This window comes from Canis lupus, chromosome 12 (genome assembly GCF_011100685.1).
Source record: "Canis lupus familiaris isolate Mischka breed German Shepherd chromosome 12, alternate assembly UU_Cfam_GSD_1.0, whole genome shotgun sequence".
NCBI classification, from domain to species: Eukaryota; Metazoa; Chordata; class Mammalia; order Carnivora; family Canidae; genus Canis; species Canis lupus.
Window position 1 is genome coordinate 3,012,366 of NC_049233.1, and position 20,009 is coordinate 3,032,374.

At 56.6% G+C, this 20,009-nt stretch overlaps 1 protein-coding gene across 15 annotated transcripts in view; it reads left to right on the plus strand.

Moving 5' to 3' along the window:
* The window catches only part of SYNGAP1 (synaptic Ras GTPase activating protein 1), a 33,581-nt gene that overhangs the window by 5,109 nt on the left and 8,463 nt on the right, over window positions 1–20,009 (plus strand). For 9 of the 15 annotated variants that reach the window (XR_005367557.1, XR_005367558.1, XM_038553726.1 and 6 more), the window contains exons 2-16: window positions 402–523; window positions 2,622–2,727; window positions 8,936–9,027; window positions 9,463–9,584; window positions 11,388–11,541; window positions 11,766–11,864; window positions 13,353–13,979; window positions 14,125–14,269; window positions 14,497–14,641; window positions 16,137–16,373; window positions 16,520–16,721; window positions 16,930–17,108; window positions 17,762–17,803; window positions 18,195–19,269; window positions 19,675–19,848. Coding sequence is in view for 13 of the 15 variants with exons in the window: in XM_038553726.1 (XP_038409654.1) it covers window positions 402–523; window positions 2,622–2,727; window positions 8,936–9,027; window positions 9,463–9,584; window positions 11,388–11,541; window positions 11,766–11,864; window positions 13,353–13,979; window positions 14,125–14,269; window positions 14,497–14,641; window positions 16,137–16,373; window positions 16,520–16,721; window positions 16,930–17,108; window positions 17,762–17,803; window positions 18,195–19,269; window positions 19,675–19,848 (3,521 nt within the window). In the remaining 2 variants the exon portion in view is untranslated. Of the gene's footprint in view, window positions 1–401; window positions 524–2,621; window positions 2,728–2,831; window positions 2,958–4,993; window positions 5,041–5,114; window positions 5,198–8,308; window positions 8,815–8,935; window positions 9,028–9,462; window positions 9,585–11,387; window positions 11,542–11,765; window positions 11,865–13,352; window positions 13,980–14,124; window positions 14,270–14,496; window positions 14,642–16,136; window positions 16,374–16,519; window positions 16,722–16,929; window positions 17,109–17,761; window positions 17,804–18,194; window positions 19,270–19,674; window positions 19,849–20,009 lie in introns of those variants that run through there. The other 6 variants (XM_038553729.1, XM_038553730.1, XM_038553736.1 and 3 more) reach the window with 5 other exon arrangements.

Genomic DNA, 20,009 nt, shown 5'->3' on the forward strand with positions numbered 1-20,009 from the left:
CACCATCTGTGTGTGCTTTTCTTCTGCCAGTTCTGCTGTACCCTCAATCTTTTCATTTTTTGGACATGGATGGAGATCTTGACTATCTTTCTCTGCCTCTGAATGTGTACCCTCTGTGTCATGATATAATTCCCCTCCTGGAGCACCCCTCTGTATTTCTTTCCTCAAGTCTGCAGAGCCCCCTGTGATGTGATTTCCCCTCCTCTCCTTCCCCCCAGACATACAGGCTTATCTTCTGTTCCCTTAAAATAAGTTACCATGTGCTTCCCCCCCATCTGTGATCTCAGGGCGGGTGGGGTCTCCTACTCCCACTTTGTGGACTCTTTTCTTGCCATTTTGGGCCTCTGTCTCCTAAGTGCATAGAACCTCCCTTACCGTTTCTGTGTGTCTCTGTCCCCTAGATGTTCGGGGACCCCCTATGCATCGAACCCAATACGTTCATTCCCCATATGATCGTCCTGGTTGGAACCCACGGTTCTGCATCATCTCGGGGAACCAGCTTCTCATGCTGGATGAGGATGAGGTGAGCAGAGTGGGAAGGCTGGGGAAAGACCTCTGGGTAGCATGGAGAATGTAGAGAGAAAGATAAGGAAAGGTTTCATTAGCGAAGGGGTGAGAGACACAGAGAAGGCAAAAAGAGAAACATTTGCAAGCGGTCTGAGGAGGATGGCCACTGAGATTGAGATTTGGATTGGGGTGTGCAAAAGTGCGGGCATTCTCTCACCTTGGCCAGGGGATCTTTCAGGGCCATGTGCAGTGTTGGGGAGGAGATGTGGTTCTGAAGACTTAGGGGTGGCTCCTGTTGTAGCTCTGCCCAGATTGTGGGATAGGTTAGGACAGGAAATAGAAACAAGGCCTTGGGGAAGGGGTGGCAAAATGGGCATTGCTTTGGAGGGACCACTTCCTGAGTGGTCCTCAAGAACCCTCTCCTGTTCTCCCCCCACCCCAGCAAGACCCATCACTCACCACTCCCAGGCCTGCCTCTATCATGGGAGGAGTGGGGACTGAGGGAAACTGGGACTGAGAGGGGGTCAGAGGGTACTGGGAGAAATGATAGCATTCTGGATCTTGGTGTGAATGGTGGTGAAGCCTGGGAAGGTACCTGAGGTCAGGGTTTAGAGAGACCAGTTGGGCTTTCACCAGGCACATCAATGGGGGGTGGGGGATATAAGGGAAGAGGTGCCTGGGGAATGAGGGGAACTGGAAGTAGGGGACATTTTCTGAAGAACTTCAAGTGGAAGTTGGCAGGGACTAGTCAGAGTGTGGGAGCTGGGGCCCATGCAGAGCTGTTAGAGTGGGGGTGGGGGGTGGGGGGGGTGGCGGGGGGGTTCCAATTGGGCACTGGGTCAGCAGCAGAGGACTCATCAGAGGAAACAGAGGGTACAGATATGAAAGGTAGATGCCCAGATTCAGGGAGTGGGGGTGATTTGGGTAACCTGCTTTAGAGAGTGATAGGTAGCCTTGGAGACAGGTGAGGTCATGAGAGATGTGCTTCTGATCCTGTTGGGGAGGGTGTGGTGAGGCAGGGCTAGAATCAGAGTTGGGGTTAACCAGGGTTTGGAGGCACCTGAGAGCCAAAGGAGAGTGTAGAGAGGCTGGTTAGAGCTTCCAGGTCACAGAGTGAAATCCAGGTGTCTAGGGGAGGACATGATGACTTTAAAGGCAGAGGTGGTTCAAAAGTCCCAAGTTTTAGGCATTGAGGGGCATTTGAGTGATTCACTAGTGGTTGTAGGTCTTGACCAAAGGTTGGAGTCTGTAGGATGAACTGGGGGAACTGGAACCAATAAGAGTGGGGATTGTTGTAAGGATGAGGGTGGGGTAATGAAGGAATGAGAGCTGGGCACAGGTCTGAGTGGGAATGGTGGGGGTGGATGGGGAGGTGAGCAGTGTGTAGAACCACACGGGGCTGGAAGTGGGTAGGCTGTGGATCTGGGGCTAGGGGCTAGCAAGGTGGGGTGGTTCTTGTCCAGCTGGAGAAGATTGGAGGATTGGAACTGGGGATGAGGCTCAGGGAGAGGGAATGGCTCAAGAGAAGGAGGCAAGTGACTGTGGTTGAGTGGGGGGCAAGGGAAGGAGATGAAGGGTGGGGGGAGGTGACCGGGCCCTCTGAGGGGAGCGGGGAGGTTGGGTCCCAGTCTGGCCGAAAGCCGGGCCGTGGGAGGGAGACAAGCTGTAGATCCTGATTATAAATGCAGCTTCTGCTACCCCCATGACAGGCACGGAGGGAGGGAAGGTGGTGAGGGAGGTGGGAGGTTGGGAGAGAAGCGGGGACAATGGAGGAACTGAAGGTCAAGGGGAAAGGGGATTACCAGAGTAGCAGACTCCCCCGGGGTTGCGGGCATAGCTGAGTCGGCTTCGGGAGAATTTCCCGGAGGGGTTTTCAAAAGAAATGGAGGAAAGAGGAGGGTGGGACGGGAGGGAAACGAGGGAGAGAGACTGGGAGAGAGTGGGGAGAAAGAAACCGACTCATCCCGAGACACTTGGAGTGTGTGCAGGGGCCGGGGCCAAAGGTGGGCAGGCCCGGGGGGAGAGGAAAGGGAGGTTCCCATTTCTCGGTGGGAAAGGGAGAGGCGAAGGCCGGCCGGGGCCGGTGAGGTCTGACACACCCCCGCATCCCGTAGATACACCCCCTTCTGATCCGGGACCGGAGGAGCGAGTCCAGTCGCAACAAACTGCTGAGACGCACGGTCTCCGTGCCAGTGGAGGGGCGGCCCCACGGCGAGCATGGTACGGCGGCCGAGCAGGCTCTCGTGCCCTGGACAGTCGCGGGGACAGGGCTGGAGGTGGACGGGGCTGCAGGGGAGGGGTGGGGGTCGGGAAAAAGAGAGCTGTCTAGGGGTGGGAGGAGGAGGAGGAGGAGGAGGAGGAGACGACGACACAGTCTCTCATCCCGCGAGTGGGAGCCTGGAAGGAGAAGGCGCCCTCTTCGGGGATCTGGAGCGGGACCGGGGTTGTGGGTGAGAGGCCCCAGTGGTCTTTGCTCTGTTTCGCTCCCCTTTTCCTCTCCAGCAGTGAAGTTTGCCTGTTTTCCCGGTACTTATAAAAATAGTCTCCTTAGATCTTTAGCTTCCCGTCCCAGCGTTCCTGCCCCTGCCCCTCCCAGCCCTTGGTCTGGGATCGTGGAGAGAATGACCTAGTTCCTGCCCTTCCCCTCCCCCTCAGACCTTTGCCCAACCCCCACGCTCCCAATTCCTCTTCCAGCCAGACCTTCTGGCCTGTGGGCCCTCCTTCTTTTCTTGCCCCCTTTTCCCTCTTCTCTTCAGCTGCTTCTATTTTCTGCAGTCCTGTTCCCCCCCCCTTCTCTTTCCTCCCCAATTTCTCTTATTTTCCCCACCCCTCCTGATTTCCTCTTTCGGACCCCTCCTGGTCCCGGTGGAACTTCATCAGACCCCCCATCATCTCCTTTCTGTCTGTCTGTGGAGCTATCTGCTCAGTCTGTCTCTCCAACTCTCTCCCTCTCTCCATCTGTCTCTTCCCCTCCCTCCCTCTTTCTGCCCCCCCTTCTACCCCCCTCTTTAGTCATTTAAAAAAAGATTTTTGTCTTCCTGAGAAGTTCGCTTAAAAGGTTTCCATGGGAACAGTGAGGAGAGATGAAGGCAGAGAACAGAGATCTGCAGCCAAGGTGCAGAGAGATGCCCTCGGCCCCCAGAAACCCCCTTGTCACTGCCATTTACCACTGCATTTCCCTTCCAGGACTAGGGATCCAGTTCCTCTATTCCCCCAACCCCTGGTGACCCCTTTCTTCCACCAGCAACCCCTCCCCTCAGGAATCCAGTATCCCAGTTTCTCTTCCTCCAAGAGATCCAGTGGCCTTAGCTCCCTATATATAGCCCTCTTCTGATAGGCCCAGGTCTCATTGCCCTTGGGGGCCAGCTCTGGGACCTTGGGTGGGTGGGTGGGTGGGCAGGGATGTGTGTCATTGTCATGGAAACCTCTGACCATGGGGGTGTGCAGATAGCACATTTCTGTGAAGCAAAACCAGGGTGGTGGTGGTGGTGGTGGTGGTAGTGGTGTGTACAGAGAATGCGTGTGATGTCTGTCACATCTGTGTGTGTGTGTGTGTGTGTGTGTGTGAGTCATGTCCATGTCTGGGAAAGATTTGTGTGTGTGCACATGTGCCTACCTGTGTGTCCAGGCCAGAATTGTCACATGCTCATGGAGCATGTTTATCATGTTATCAGGTGGTTGATACCACTCTGCCCACTAATCCCCATCTTTCTCCTTATCCTGAGTCCTCAAGGGTCTGGGGTCTCTATGGGTCTCCTGTGTGTTTTGGGTGGGGGCACCCATATGTGTCCGGAGTTGGGGATGGTGTGTGGAGGTTGCTGTGTTGGGGGTTCAATAGGGGTTGGAGGAGGGTCCTGGAGTAAACATAGTTGGGGGGAGGGCTTGGTGAAAGAGTTGACGGCTGGCTGATGGCTGGTGAACATTGGGGGTTTTCAGGGGGACATAGAACGTGTAAAGGGCATGGAGGCTATGCAGGGGACAGAGGGATCTTTGGGGGCTTGGGGGCCTGGGTCCGCGAAGGTGTGTGCTGAGGCTGTGGACGCTGGAGCCCAGGAGAGGTCGCCGGACCTTTGAGGGGCATTGGAATCCAGGGCTCCTCCTCTGCTGGGTGGAGCCGCCGCCCCTAGTTCCCTCCGCTGTTTTGGTGGGGGGTCCTGCTCGGGAGGGGATGGTGGGAGACCCGGTTGGTTTTGGGGGTCCCCTCGCCCCCCTCCCGCGTCTCTCTCGCGCTGTCTCCGGGCGACGGGGCTCGTGACAGAGGCGGCCACGGCAGCAGCGGTCTCCTAGCAACGGCGGCGGGGCCCGGGCAACGGCGGCAGCGGCGGGAGCGGCGGCGGAGGGAGCCGTTCCCGCGGCCGTCACCGCGCGGCCGTCCGGGCCGCCCCGGGCCCCGCCGCCGCCCCCAACGCGCCGGGCGGCGCGAGCCGGGCCGCGCCGCCCCCTCTCCCGCCGCACCCCGCCCCTCCCCCGCGCAGGGGCGGGGCCCCTCCCCCACCGGGGACACCCCCGACCCCCCCCAGGGGGCGGTGCGAGGTAAGGGCGGGGCCGGGGGGACGAGGAGCGCGCGTGGGGGCGGGGGCGCGCGTGTGCGTGGGCGCGGGGAGGGGGGGGAGCCGCGGCGGCGGCGGCGGCGGCGGCAGCTGCTCCCTCCGCATGTTCTCGCTGCATCTTCCGAGTGGGGGGAGTTATGGTAACTGGAGGGGGACAGCGGAGGTGGGGGGTCGGGGACCGGCCTCGGGGGGGCCGGGGTCTCGAGCACGCGGGGGAGGCCGGTGTGGGGTGGTCTCGGAGCCCTGTGGTGGAGACGGCAGCCCGTGTGTCGGTGTATGTGTTCGTGTCCATGCTCCTGTCCCCCGTGTGTCAATGCCATGTGTACCCGGGGCCCAGTTCCTCATATGCACACATGTGCAGTCAGCCGTGTGCAAGCTTGTCCTGTTTCATCGTGCCTCTGTCTGATGCCTGCCGAGGAGGCTGCTGGGCGGGCCACTGGCCATACTGATACATGTCACCTCTGACCCTGAGCTTGCATGTCCCTGCCTAGGGCTCATCTCCAGTCAGTCTCCTGTGTGTAGGGATGTGTGGCTGCATGAACAGGATTTTTCTCTGTCCCTGGTGGCAGCTGTGTGTCTTTGCATGTGTTCCATCATTGGCCTGGGTATCTGTGTCAATCCCAGCACGGGTGTCCAGGGCGTGTCTGGATGTGGGTGGTGTGCGAGTGGGGGAAGGGAGTGAATGTGTGTGAGTGGGTTTCTTGGAATCCTACTATGTGTGGAACACCTTTGGGCTGGGCAGGTGTGAGCCCCTCATCTGTCTGGGAGAGGGGGAAGAAAAGCTGAAAAGGAAAGGAGCAGGGAGAAAGTAGAAAAGTGGGGAGAAAGGAGGTGACGAGGAATGAGGGAGGCTTGGCTAGGATAGAAGGACTAGCTGGAGAATGGGAATGTAGGAGATATTTAAGCCAGATTGAGGAGAAGAGAGCTTAAGATGGGGAACTGGATGGAAATGGAGAGAGAAGGGGTCTGGGAGCTGGGGAGGTGGCGTGGGGAGAGCAGAAAGGCCTGTTCATAAGCTATCTCTTGAGAGAAGAAAAGGGGCAAAATGAGAGGGCACTGGCTGGTGTAGATTGTATAAGATCAGGCTTAGCTGGATGAGGGATGGCCACTCAGGCATAGAGGCTGGCTCACGGTGAGGCCTGTCACCACAGGGACTGACATTAGAGTTTCCTGTCCTCAGCACAGAGTTTTGTCCCCCCACCCCCCTGTTTCTCTGCTCTGTCCAACTCTGTTCCTCATCCTGCTCTGGCAGCCTCCCTCCTTGGCTCTCCTCAAGAGCTGCCAGCTGGGTATGACAAGGAAGAAAGGCTGAAGGAAAGGTTAGGGATTTGGCGGATTGGAGGGCAGGGGGAGATTTCTGTGGGTGATGGCAAGATTAGACAGGTTGGAGAGGTGGGAGTCCAAGCCCTTGCTGTGTGTGTGAGAGTGCAATTGTGTGTGTACACAGGGTGTGTACATGTGTGGGTGTGTGCACAATGCCTGTGTTACGGGTGTGTGTAGGTGGCTGTTATGTGTGTGCATGTGTGTATACATTGTGCAGGGATAGGATCACAGTGTAAACTTACCAGGTTTGCTTGTATGTATACATGGGTTTGTGCTGTGTTTCTGTACATGTCACTGAATGCAGCATCAATAACAGAATGTCCTGTGTTTCTGTCATCCTCTACTTTCTTTCCCGTGCTAGTGAAAGTCTTTGTAACCATATGTGTATGTGGCCTCCATGTACCTGTGACTTATGTGTGAGCTCCTGGATCTTAGTTCCTGGTAACATGTAAGGTTATGTTACTTCCAAGAACCAAGTAAACCAGTTAGCAAATTTGTTCTCTTTCTGTCCATTCTTTAGTTCCAAAGCAAAATTTTAGTGGATTTGAAGTTTGTCTCTGTGCCCTTATTAGGGGAGCTTGCATATGAGAAGTGGCTGAGTTTGGTTCTTTGGAATGGGGGTGAGGCAGCCATACCTGAGAAAGGCAGAAACTAAGAAAAAGACTTGCTAACCCCTTAGATGCATTGTTTAGTGTGTCCTAGAAGGGTAATTGATGCATTTACTCATTTTTTCCTTCTTGGGAGAGCAATCATGGGTGCAGGCGTCAGAGTCAGAGAAGGGCTGGGGGAGAAGAAGGGATCGTGATGGAGTGGATATGGTCATACTTTTCATGTGAATGAAGAATGTTTGTGCTTTTGGGGTACCAGGATACCTTGCTGTGATTGGGATCATGGTATATTCAAACATGTAGCTTAGAGATTAAACTGGCTTGTCGTGCGTGTGTGTGTGTGTGTGTGTGTGTGTGTGAGGGTTAGGTGTCCATTTCTGTAATGTGCTGCCCACATGATTGCCCAAGGGACTGGGGCCACATGTCCACACCAGCAGGTGTCTGGGTCCAAATGTGTACTCCCCTGTTGCAGTGTTCACATATGTCTAAGCATATCCCGTGGGGGTATGTGGGCCTCAAGGTCTCAGAATGTGGATCTGTGGCACTCCCCTGCTCACAGTTGTCTGTATGTCTCATAAGCACCTAGATCTCTATTTTTTTGTATTGTGGTTATATACACGTACCCCCACAGTTCAGTGTGTGTTTCTGTGCTCTCTACACACTGTTCCCAAGGGTTGCAAGGGTTCCTGCGTCATGGGGCCCACATTATTGTGTGCGGACCTTCTAACACCTGGGCTTTAGAGGCAAAGGGAAGCTGGAGACTGATTCTAGGGCAAGTTGCTGGTGATTTGCAATTCTGGAAGTAGACAGTGAAAATGTAGCTGTGGTCCTGCCTAGTTCTGGAACCTAGAGAGTTAACAGGCAGCTCTTCCGGTCCCCGCCCCCCCCCCCCCAGCCTGTAGCTTCTTGTTGCCTTGGAGATGGTAGCCCCGCCCCTGATGCAGCACCTGCCCCCCCATTGGCTGCAGTGGTGACTGTGGGGCTGAGGGGGGAGCCCAGGCCTGGGCAGCCATTCTGGAGCTAGAGCCGGAGCTTGGCATGCCCCCACTTTCATTCTCCTCTAGCCCCTTGGCCCCTCTAAATTCCCTGGCAGCAGAGCTTCAGCTTGCCTCCTCGAGCTGCCACCCCTCCATACTCCTGGCAGGCTGAGCTTCATCCGCATTCTCCTCCCCTCCTCCTCTTCCTCTCCCCACCCTTACTTGGGAGTCCCCTGAACCTCCACTGCTCACCCCCCCACTCTCTGCCCACTCCCCCACTCCCCTGCATTCCTTTCTTTTCCTCCCAACCCCCCTTCCCTTCTGAGGCCCTGCCACTGCAGTGCACGTGGACCGGCCCCTTCTTCCCCCTCCCCCCATCTGCCCCTTCCCTGAATTTCCTGTCCCCAGGCTTCTTCCCCTGCCACTCCTCACAGGTCCTTTCTAAGACTTCCCCCCTCCAGACCAGGGAGGGGGTCATGGGAGGCAGCCCTGGCCCTCCAGATGGACAGGGGTTCCAGGATGGGGGAGCTGGTGGAAGATGTGCCCAGCTGAGGGGAGGGGAAAGCCTGCCTCAGGTCAATGACTTTTAACCCACTCTCCCCCCCAGCTAGCCCCTTCCTGGGGGGGTGGGCACCAAGGACCTAGCTTGTGTGGATCTTTAGTGTCCTTTTACCACTGAGGTTTTACTGACCCCCTCAGCCATGCCCTTCTGCTGACTGCCAGTCCCAGTCATGGGCCTAAGGCCTCCCACCCCATCCCCTTCGGGGGGCTCCGGCTCGGGTTCTTTACCCCCTCCTTCCCGCCGCCAGCCTCTCAGCCGACGCTGCTCTTCCTGCTGCTTTCCGGGGGGTAGGTGAGGCTGGAGCTGAGGGGTAGAGGGAGGTGGGCGAATGGGTTGGGGTCAGTGGTGGTCACCTGGGCTGACAGCGACCCCTGCCAACCTCCCTTCTGGCTCTTTGCCCCCCTCCAGAATACCACTTGGGTCGCTCGAGGAGGAAGAGCGTCCCAGGGGGGAAGCAGTACAGCATGGAGGCCGCCCCCGCTGCGCCCTTCCGGCCCTCGGTGAGTGAAGGCGCTTGCCAGATGTGGCCCAGCTGCGCCCCCTCCCCTCCAGCCCCAGCTGGAGCCCAGCGTTCTAAGAAAGGGGGCTGCAGGGAGAGAGAGTGAGAGTGCGCGCACTTGCCTCTTCCCATCTCTTTGGTTTCCCCCTCCTTGGCTCTGTCCCCCTGCTTTTCAGACCAGCCCTCCCACCTTCTCCAGGCTGGTGTGTGTGTGTGTGTGTGTGTGCGCGCGCGCGCGCGCACACACAGCTTGTACCCTTTGGGAGCAAAGGAAGACAAATTGGTAGCAGGTCTCCCATCTCCGTTTCCTCACCTCTAGAGACTCCCCTTCACCCCCTCCCACTTTCATCCAGGGACTCTTTACCAGCTGAGGGGGGAGTACGTAGAACTGACCTTTCCCCAACCCACCCCTATCCCCATTTCACCCCCACCCCAGCAAGGCTTCCTGAGCCGGAGGTTAAAAAGCTCCATCAAACGCACGAAGTCACAACCCAAACTTGACCGGACCAGCAGCTTTCGCCAGATCCTGCCTCGCTTCCGAAGTGCTGACCATGACAGGTACAGGGATTAGAGCCGGGGTGGATGAGTTGGATACAGTACAGGGGCTCTTGGGTGAGACTGGAGGGCAGGGGCTTGTCCGGGCTCAGAGAGCAAAGGCCTCAGATTGGATGAGGGATGTTTTGGGGCAGGAGACAGAATGGAGAAGAGGCAGTAGCAGGAGAGGGGCAGGGTGCAGGGAGAGGACAAGCAGAGAGGCAGGATGGGGAATGAAGGTGAGGCCAAGGAGGGCCTCTTCCAGACAACAGAAGGATGGGTTCCAGCCCAGGATTCAGGGAGCTCTACTGGACAGAGAAGTAGTGGAGCCCAGGAGGAACATTGAAGGGATCCAGAGAAGGGGGCAGTGGGTTGATAGGAGAGGGAGCACTGTGAGCTAGGGAGCAGGGTGTGAGGGAATGGCAGCAGGTTGAAGTGGGGATGAGGCTGGCAGGTGCTAATGGAGGAGGGAAGGGGAGGCTGGCACAAGTGTACAGGTTGATAGAATGGCCAGGGGAAGCTCTAGGGTTAATCACAGACTAGAGAATGAGGAAGAAGCCCTCAGAGAATTCGGGAGGGTACTGTCAGAGAGTACTGTCTCCAAGGCCTAGGCCAGCGGTGCAGGAGATCTGATATTGCTTCTGTTGTCTGCTTCTTGGGTCCTCTTTGGGTTTCTCCCTCACCCAGTCACTCCCCAGGGAGAACCCTGTCCTTCCTTTTCCCCCATGTCTGCCCGCCCCCAGGATTGGGCAGGTAGGAAGGTTGGGATAGGTGAGTCACACCTTCCCCTACCCCCCTCCCATGTCACCAGAGCTGGATTTGAGCCTGGTGGGGGGGGGGGGTGTGGGGTGAGGGCATGGTATTCCTGGCCGCGGGGGCGGGGGTGGGGGGTGGGGGGCTGGGGGAGCGTCTCGCTGACGGCAAAGGAGCCCAAGATGACGGGGCTGCTATAAATAGCTTCATGGAGGCTCCCACACCCGAGCTCCCCCTCCCGCTTTCCCACTGCTCTCCACTCTTCCTCCCCTAGCCATCTCCCAGCCGCTCACTATCCCATCCCTCTGTATTGTGTGGCCCATGTCCTCCGTCCCTCAGCCCTCTGTACCTTCTGCTGTGGGGGGGAGGGCAGTTTCTGCCCCCCCCACCCCCGTTCCCATGCCCATCTTTCCACCTGCTCCTCCTCATCTTCTCCCATCCCGTCTTTCTGCACGTGGCTTTGCCTCCACCTGCTCCCTCCTGCCCTACCTCCTCCTCTTCCCCAGGCCCCATTTCCTAGTTCTTCCTTCTCACTTCTCTGCCCATAGCTTTCTCCTATTTCTTGTAACTTACTTTCCCTCTTTCTGCTGATTTTGCTCAACCTTGTCCTCTTCATGCATTCTTTTTGGAATCACTAAATGTTTCTTAGATGCTAGCTGTGTGCCAGGCCCAAAGAGACATCTTCTTTGTACTTCTGGTTCTTGAGTTCCACTTTTTTTCCTTTATATTGAGACTCTGGTTTCAGCTAGAAGTCCTACCTGGAAGTGTCCCAGGCTCACCTGTTCTTTTTTTTTTTTTTTTTGTCTCATGGATCATTTTGGGGTTGAGATATTTCCAGGTGTCCCCAGTACCCCCTCAGGTGTGAATTGGGGGTAGGGGTCTCTTAAAGCATCCTGACTTCTCTCACTTTCCTCCTGTCCTTCCTTAAGGATAGGCCAATGTTCTTTTCATCTGTGTCCCCGTGGGGGAAGGGGATTCACGGGGCTCTTTCCCCAGGTCTCCATCCTAGAGCTGGCCCCTGAGTGTGTAAGAAGAGTGAGGCCCTGACCCTGTGGCCTGACCCTTCCCCGCCAGGGCCCGGCTGATGCAGAGCTTCAAGGAGTCACACTCGCATGAGTCCTTGCTGAGCCCTAGCAGTGCGGCCGAGGCCTTGGAGCTCAACTTGGATGAAGATTCCATTATCAAGCCAGTGCATAGCTCTATCCTGGGCCAGGAATTCTGTTTTGAGGTACTGGGTCTAGTGGGCTGGGGAGGGCAGGAGTGATGGAGGATGAGGGCACAGAGACCTGGAGAAAGTGGCACAGGTGGGGATGATGAGGAAATAGAAAACCTCTAGGCCTGGGAGAGAGGAGGGTAGGCCAGGGAGGGGAAGACATGGTGATGGGGGGTGTCTCAGGTGCTTAGGAGTCACCTCCCCTCCAGAGCCCCATCTCAACCCCCACCTCTCTCTAGGTAACAACGTCTTCAGGAACAAAATGTTTTGCCTGTCGTTCTGCGGCCGAAAGGGACAAATGGATCGAGAATCTACAGCGGGCAGTAAAACCCAACAAGGTATCGGGAGTAAAGGAGACAAAGACAGCATGGGCAAGGCAAAGGTCAAGCCACAGGGGAAGCTGGGGGCCTAGGGGGCAAGGTGAGCCAAAGGGAAGGGAGGCCTGGGGAGGAGGGGACCTGGATGACCAGGAGGTGACCCCCACTTTTCTGAACTGCCCACTTCCTTTACCATTTTTTTCTGCCTCATGGTCTGTTTCTCTACTGTAGAAGTCACAGACCTAGAGTGTTGATCTGTCTTCTATGTAGGCAGCGGTGCCCCACCAGCACCCTGACAGCCGGATGCCGTGCCCCTGCTTGCCGCATCTCCATGAGACTCTTCCCGTTGTCAGTTAGCCAAGCTTCCAGACCTTAATTTCCTCTCCATAAAGCTGGTGGGAATGGGGTGTATGTGGGAATTGGGTTTATGTGGGAATTAGATGATCTCTAAAGTCCCTCTGGCTCAGAAATTCTGAGTCTGCATTCTTCCCAAGGCTTCTATTTCCTAGGAGAAATGCTTCCGGTTCCACCAGCTCTTCTTGGATCCCAGGGTACAGTAAGCTCACAGCCCTGGTGACCCTTCTCTGGGGGATGCCTTGTTTTTCGTTGTCTATAACTAGACCCAAGAGGCTGGATGCTGTTTGACCCATGCAGAGTCGGAACACCTGCTCTCTTCACTCAGCAGCATCCTGAGCTTCACCAGGACCTTGTGGTCCACTGTATGCCCCAAGCCCTTGCACACGAACTCTGCATATAGCCTCACCCATCCTGTATTTTTACAACTCGCTTTTTTGTTTTTGCAATCAATCTCTGGTTGTCTTTGGGGAGGACCCCCCAATTCTGCTCTTTAAATTCCACCTTATTACCTTTGGTTTATTCTTCTAGCTTTTGAAATTTTTCCCAGTGCCGATTCTATTGTCTGATGTATGAGCTACCATCTATATTAGTTTTCTAGGGCTGCTGTAACAAATTACTATAAACAAGATCACTTACAATGAAAGAATTTTATTCTTCCAAGATTTAGAAGACCAAAAGTCCCAAATCAATGTGTTGGCAGAACCTTGCTCCCTCTGAAGCTCTAGGAAGAATCCTTCCCTGCCTCTTTTTTGGGGGTTTTTTGGGTCATTTTTTTCTTCCTTGCCTCTTGATAGCTCCTTGACTTATAGCTGCATGGGTCCAATTTCTGCCTCTGTGTGTGTCCGGTGTCTAAATCTCCCTCTGCATATAGATATGAGGCATTGGATTTAGGGCCCACTCTAATCCAGAATGAACACATTTTAACATGAGTAGATCAGCAAGGACCCTTTTGTCAGTGAAGGTCACATTCATAGGTTCCGAGTGGACATGAATTTTGGAGAAGGGTACACTATTCTACGCGGTACACATCTTCTCAGCCTTATGATTGCTGTCTTAGAGGCTCTGTCTCGTTTTCCAACTGTCTCTCCTCTTCTGGTGTCTCTGTCTCCTCTCCCTTCCCCTTTACCTGCCATTCCCACCCCACCACCCCAGGACAACAGCCGCCGGGTGGACAACGTGTTGAAGCTGTGGATCATAGAGGCTCGGGAGCTGCCCCCCAAGAAGCGGTACTACTGCGAGCTCTGCCTGGATGACATGCTGTATGCACGCACCACCTCCAAGCCCCGCTCAGCCTCAGGGGACACCGTCTTCTGGGGCGAGCACTTCGAGTTTAACAACCTGCCGGCTGTCCGTGCCCTGCGGCTACATCTGTACCGTGACTCAGATAAAAAGCGCAAGAAGGACAAGGCGGGCTATGTTGGCCTGGTGACTGTGCCCGTGGCCACTCTAGCTGGGCGCCACTTCACAGAGCAGTGGTACCCCGTCACCCTACCGACAGGCAGCGGGGGCTCTGGGGGTATGGGGGGCTCAGGAGGGGGTGGGGGCTCGGGAAGCGGCTCAGGGGGCAAGGGCAAAGGAGGCTGCCCAGCTGTGCGGCTGAAAGCGCGTTACCAGACGATGAGTATCCTGCCCATGGAGCTGTATAAGGAGTTTGCAGAGTATGTCACCAACCATTATCGGATGCTATGCGCAGTCCTGGAGCCCGCCCTGAATGTCAAGGGCAAGGAGGAGGTTGCCAGTGCACTGGTTCATATTCTTCAGAGTACGGGCAAGGCCAAGGTGAGTGCTGTGCCCTTAGGAATAGGTGGCCTGGGAGTGGGCACTTGCTTGGGGCAGGGGATGGATAGTAGGGATAGGGCACTTCTGTCTTCAGAATGAGCTTAGGTTATACAGAGGCTGATCCTTGGATTTTTCCGGGCCTCAGGACTTCCTTTCAGACATGGCCATGTCTGAGGTGGACCGGTTCATGGAACGGGAGCACCTCATATTCCGCGAGAACACACTCGCCACTAAAGCCATAGAAGAGTACATGAGACTGATTGGTCAGAAATACCTCAAGGATGCCATTGGTATGGCCCACTCTCAGGTCTTCTTCCCAAACCTACCAGATGCACATCCCAACCCTAAACTTGGCTACTCCAGACCCCAAGTCACCCTTCCTCAGCTTGATGCTTCTAAGCCTAGAGTCCCCGGACTCCAGCCTCCAACCTTGGGATCCTGGGATTCCCCAACCCAGGCAGCCCCCATCCCTGCCCTTGACAAGTGTGACCACCCTCTGTTGTGTCCCCCACCCCAGGGGAATTCATCCGTGCTCTGTATGAGTCCGAGGAGAATTGTGAGGTGGACCCCATCAAGTGCACAGCGTCCAGCCTGGCAGAGCACCAGGCCAACCTGCGGATGTGCTGTGAGTTGGCCCTGTGCAAGGTGGTCAACTCTCACTGGTGAGACTGGGAACGCTGGGTGGGGGCTGGGGCCCGGGTCATGTGTTCATCTGTTCATTCATCTGTCCATCCGCAAAAAGGACTGAGTACTGGTCATGGGCAAAGCGGTGTGCTGGGGGCTGTAGAGCAGACAGAGAGGAATGAGGCCTGGCCCCTTCCCTTAGAGGGCCTCGCCCAGAATGGATAGGGTCAGAGTGGATACACAGAAAGCCACAGAACACTTTAGTGTGTGTTAAGCACCAAGTGAGGGTTCCCCCAGGCAACATAAGATCAGAGGAGGCCAAGCTTTGATTGAGATAAACAGGGAAGGCTTCACGGAGGAGATGTTCCCCGGGGCTGGGCTTTGAAGACTGGGTGGGGTTCTGATAAGTGGATATGGTGGACAAAGAAGCCATTTTAGGAGAAAGCTATGGGATGGGCATGTGTGTGAAGGTAAGGGGCCTGGGAGCTTTCGGGGGGCCAGCAGTTAGCTCAGGTTTAATGGAGCATGTAGCTCATAATGGAGAGTGCAGGAGAAGAGGTCCGGACAGGGGGTTGAACTTAGAATCTGGAAGTTCTCAGCTGCCAGGCTAAGGAGATGGAGTTCATCGGTAGGTCATGGAATGCCATTAGTGGTGCTTGTGCCAAGAAGTATCATGATTGAGAAGAGTGGTGTGGAGCGTGGGGCATGACTGGAGTAGAGGGAGCAAAGTCCAGGCTATTTGGAGGTAATGGTTGATGGATGAGGTGTGGATCAGGACGGAGACAGGGAAGGGAGAAAGGGGCCCACTGTGAAGGCCTCTCTGAGGAAAGGATCAGCTGGAGCTGTCAACTGCCTGGGAAGAAGGGAGCTTGTCTGTGGGGAGTCAGGGATGACTCAAGAGGCCAGGAGGCTGGTGTTTGAGACCTGTGGCCTCATTGGCAGAACTGGGGAAGTCAGGAGGAGGAGCCAGTGTGGGGGCGATGGTGAGCTCTGCTTTACACTACCGGAGTCAGAGTTTAAGGTGTCAGTGGGACACTCAAGTGGAACAGGGAGGTGGGGGAGTGAGCTCTGAGCCACTGCAGGGAGTGGGGGTCACGCAGGGGCACCTCCATCCCCATTGCCCTGGAATCCAGAAGAGTTGGGGGGTCCGAGCTCCCTGTACCTCAAGTGACCCTCCATCTCTCTCCCATCTCTGTCTCTCCCTGGTGTCTGTTTTTCTTCTCCTCCTCTCCTTGTCTCTCTCATACATCCTCCGTCTCTCCCCTGCATGTCTCTCTCCCCTCACCTTCTCTCCCCCTCCATTTCTCTCTCCCTGATCTGTCTGTTCCCTCTGCCATAGGCCTCTTCTTCCAGTAGCCTCCCGTCTTCCTGCTGCAGACCCCCCCTCCCTGTCTCTCCCCCACTCTGTTTCCACACCCTCACCTCCTACCACCCCCCTCAGCATGTTCCCTGGAAGCTGAGGGTCTCTGGGGCTCAGTCCTGGTCTCTCTCTTTCTTTCTCTCTCTCTCTGTCTCCCCCTCCCTTCCCCTCAGCGTGTTCCCGAGGGAGCTGAAGGAGGTGTTTGCATCTTGGCGACTGCGCTGCGCAGAGCGGGGCCGGGAGGACATCGCTGACAGGCTAATCAGCGCCTCGCTCTTCTTGCGCTTCCTCTGCCCAGCCATTATGTCGCCCAGTCTCTTTGGGCTTATGCAGGAGTACCCAGATGAGCAGACCTCACGAACCCTAACCCTCATCGCCAAGGTCATCCAAAACCTGGCCAACTTTTCAAAGTGAGGGAAGCCTCAGGTGGGGGTAGGGTGGGGATGGAGGTGGCAGGAAGGGTCTCCCAAGTCCCCAGAGACCCTGAGACAGGCGGGTGTGAGGCCTGTGCGCGCGCGTGTGCGTAACACCTCTACCTTCTGGATGCCTTGGCCAGGTTTACCTCAAAAGAGGACTTTCTGGGCTTCATGAATGAGTTTCTGGAGCTGGAGTGGGGTTCCATGCAGCAGTTCCTGTACGAGATCTCCAACCTAGACACGCTAACTAACAGCAGTAGCTTTGAAGGTTACATCGACTTGGGCCGAGAGCTCTCCACACTCCACGCCCTACTCTGGGAGGTGCTGCCCCAGCTCAGTAAGGTCAGCAGATGCCCCCCTGCCCCTTCCCCAGATGTCTCCAGAGGCTCCCATGGCCTGAGAGACCACTCCCTGCACAGTGCTTTCTCTCCTCCCTGTCCCCAAAATGTGTCTCCACTGCTCCCCCAGCTTGGACACCCTTCCTCCACTCCCTCTGGCGCTCTCTTCGAGCTGGGCGCTCAGCCCTCAGGTAACAGCCTCACCCTTCCAGGAAGCCCTCCTGAAGCTGGGCCCACTGCCCCGGCTCCTCAACGACATCAGCACAGCTCTGAGGAACCCCAACATCCAAAGGCAGCCAAGTCGTCAGAGTGAGCGGCCTCGGCCCCAGCCTGTGGTGCTGCGGGGCCCATCAGCAGAGATGCAGGGCTACATGATGCGGGACCTCAACAGGTGAGTACCTGGGGCTCCCCGCACCTGTGCCCTAAGGGCCTCTACTTTTCTCTTCCGGATACGCTTCCCTGGGCCCCCGTGCATCTCTCTAGGGCTTGAGAGGAAGGAAAAAGAGGCAGGCTCTCAGAGAAAATGGTAAGGAGACAGGTAGAGTCAGCGGTTAGTCTGAGAGCCCATTAGGGCCAGAGAGAGCAAGAATCTCAGAGCCCCAGGAAGAGTGCGGAGGCTCCTCCGGCTCCAGCTTGCTATGAGCCTGGGGTTCCTCTCAGTCCCTCTGCCTCTGTGCCTGTCCCAGAGCTGAGGTTCAGCCAGCCACGTGGGGTCAGCCATGTGGTAACAAAACGTTGAACTAGTTGTACTAGTTGGTAAATAAGCACTGGCCCAGCCACCCACCAGAACTGAACAGGCCTCAATCCAGCAATTGAGAAGTAGCATACACACCCTAGCAGGACCTCCTAAGCCCCAACATCTGTTCCAATGCAGTGGCCTCAACTGCTGCTTGTTCTGCTGACCGCCCCACTTGTTCCTCCAGCCTAGTCTCCCTCCACAATGCCATCCCCATTCCACCATTCCCACCTCTCCTTCCATGCGTCCACACCTTCCACCCACCTCCTTCTCTGTCTGTGCTTGCCCCTCTTCCCATCTCTCTCCAGCTCCATCGACCTTCAGTCCTTCATGGCTCGAGGCCTCAACAGGTGAGGGGCTCTCCCCTCCCCCCGGCCCCCTCTCCTCTCCTGTCTGCTCCCCCTCCCCCTCCAGTGGCCTTCACTCTCCTCTCCTCTTCTCTTCCATGCACCCTCATTTCCTCCATACTTGCCCAGACCCACCCCTCATCCCTCTTCTCGGTGCCCACACCTTCCCTCCTCAAGGCCTTGCTCCCTTCCCAGAGGGGCCTTTCCTTCCTCCTTCCCACGTGTCACCTCCCGTGCTCCCTTCCAGCCCTCTCTAGAGCTGCCACCACCAGCTCTCCACCCTTCCCTGCGGGTCCCACTCCTCACCCCAAGGCCTGTGCCAGACCACAGCAGGCTCGATTGCCGGCAGCGTCGGCCTCACCTCCTGTTCCTCTGCCCCTTTCCCTTCCCGCAGCTCTATGGACATGGCTCGCCTCCCTTCCCCAACCAAGGAAAAGCCACCCCCACCACCCCCTGGTGGGGGTAAAGACCTGTTCTATGTGAGCCGTCCACCCCTGGCCCGTTCCTCGCCAGCATACTGCACAAGCAGCTCAGATATCACGGAGCCGGAGCAAAAGATGCTGAGCGTCAACAAGAGTGTCTCCATGCTGGATTTGCAGGGTGATGGGCCCGGTGGTCGCCTCAACAGCAGCAGTGTATCCAACCTGGCGGCTGTTGGGGACCTGCTGCACTCGAGCCAGGCTTCCCTGACCGCGGCCTTGGGGCTGCGGCCTGCGCCTGCTGGACGCCTCTCCCAGGGGAGTGGCTCGTCCATTACAGCGGCTGGCATGCGTCTCAGCCAGATGGGTGTCACCACGGACGGTGTCCCTGCCCAGCAACTGCGCATCCCTCTCTCCTTCCAGAACCCTCTCTTCCACATGGCTGCTGATGGGCCAGGCCCCCCAGGGGGTCACGGAGGGGGTGGTGGTCATGGTCCACCTTCCTCCCATCACCACCATCACCATCATCACCACCACCGAGGTGGAGAGCCCCCCGGGGACACCTTTGCCCCGTTCCATGGCTATAGCAAGAGCGAGGACCTCTCCTCAGGGGTCCCCAAGCCCCCCGCTGCTTCCATCCTTCACAGCCACAGCTACAGTGATGAGTTTGGACCCTCTGGCACTGACTTCACCCGTCGGCAGCTCTCACTCCAGGACAACCTGCAGCACATGCTGTCCCCTCCCCAGATTACCATTGGTCCCCAGAGGCCTGCCCCCTCAGGGCCCGGAGGTGGGAGCAGCGGTGGGGGCAGTGGTGGGGGTGGCGGAGGCCAACCGCCTCCATTGCAGAGGGGCAAGTCTCAGCAGTTGACAGTCAGCGCTGCCCAGAAACCCCGGCCATCCAGTGGGAATCTGTTGCAGTCACCGGAGCCAAGTTATGGCCCTGCCCGTCCACGGCAACAAAGCCTCAGCAAAGAGGGCAGCATTGGGGGCAGCGGGGGCAGCGGTGGCGGAGGGGGTGGGGGGCTCAAGCCCTCCATCACCAAGCAGGTACGTGAGGGTGGGAAGAAGGACGGATGGGTGAGGAACAGGGAGGGTGGAAGGAAATGGCTTTGTGGAAGTGGGGGCAGAATAGAGTCTGGCATCTGAAATCATACTTTTCTCACATCCTCTCATTCATTAAAGAAATTGTATACAGAGTCCCTGCTAGGTGCCATGTCCTGTTCTAGGCACTGTGGGTTTGACACTGAGTGCCACACACACCCTGCCCTCATGAAGCTCACCTCTCCAGAGGGGAGACATGATATGTAATTAAATAGCATTCACAAGGAGATTGAGACTAGAGCAGGGGAATGAGATGGGAATGGTCACCTTCTTTAGCAGTGCTCTCTCCTAAATGCACCCTACCTTTTCCCACCTTTCCTCTCTCTTCACTTCCACCTTGCCCCATCCCAGCATTCTCAGGCACCATCCACACTGAACCCCACAATGCCAGCCTCTGAGCGGACAGTGGCCTGGGTCTCTAACATGCCTCACCTGTCAGCTGACATCGAGAGTGCCCACATCGAGCGAGAGGAGTACAAGCTCAAGGAGTACTCTAAGTCGATGGATGAGAGCCGGCTGGATAGGGTACGCTGGGCCCCTCATCTTCCCATTACCCACAGGGGCAACCTCTAGATGCTTCTCAGGGAAGGACCCAGGGGTCAAGTAGTTACAGTGGAAAGAAGAGACAAAGACCTGATCTCCTTTCTTAAGAAGTGTCCAGTCTATTAGGGGACACTGGGTACACA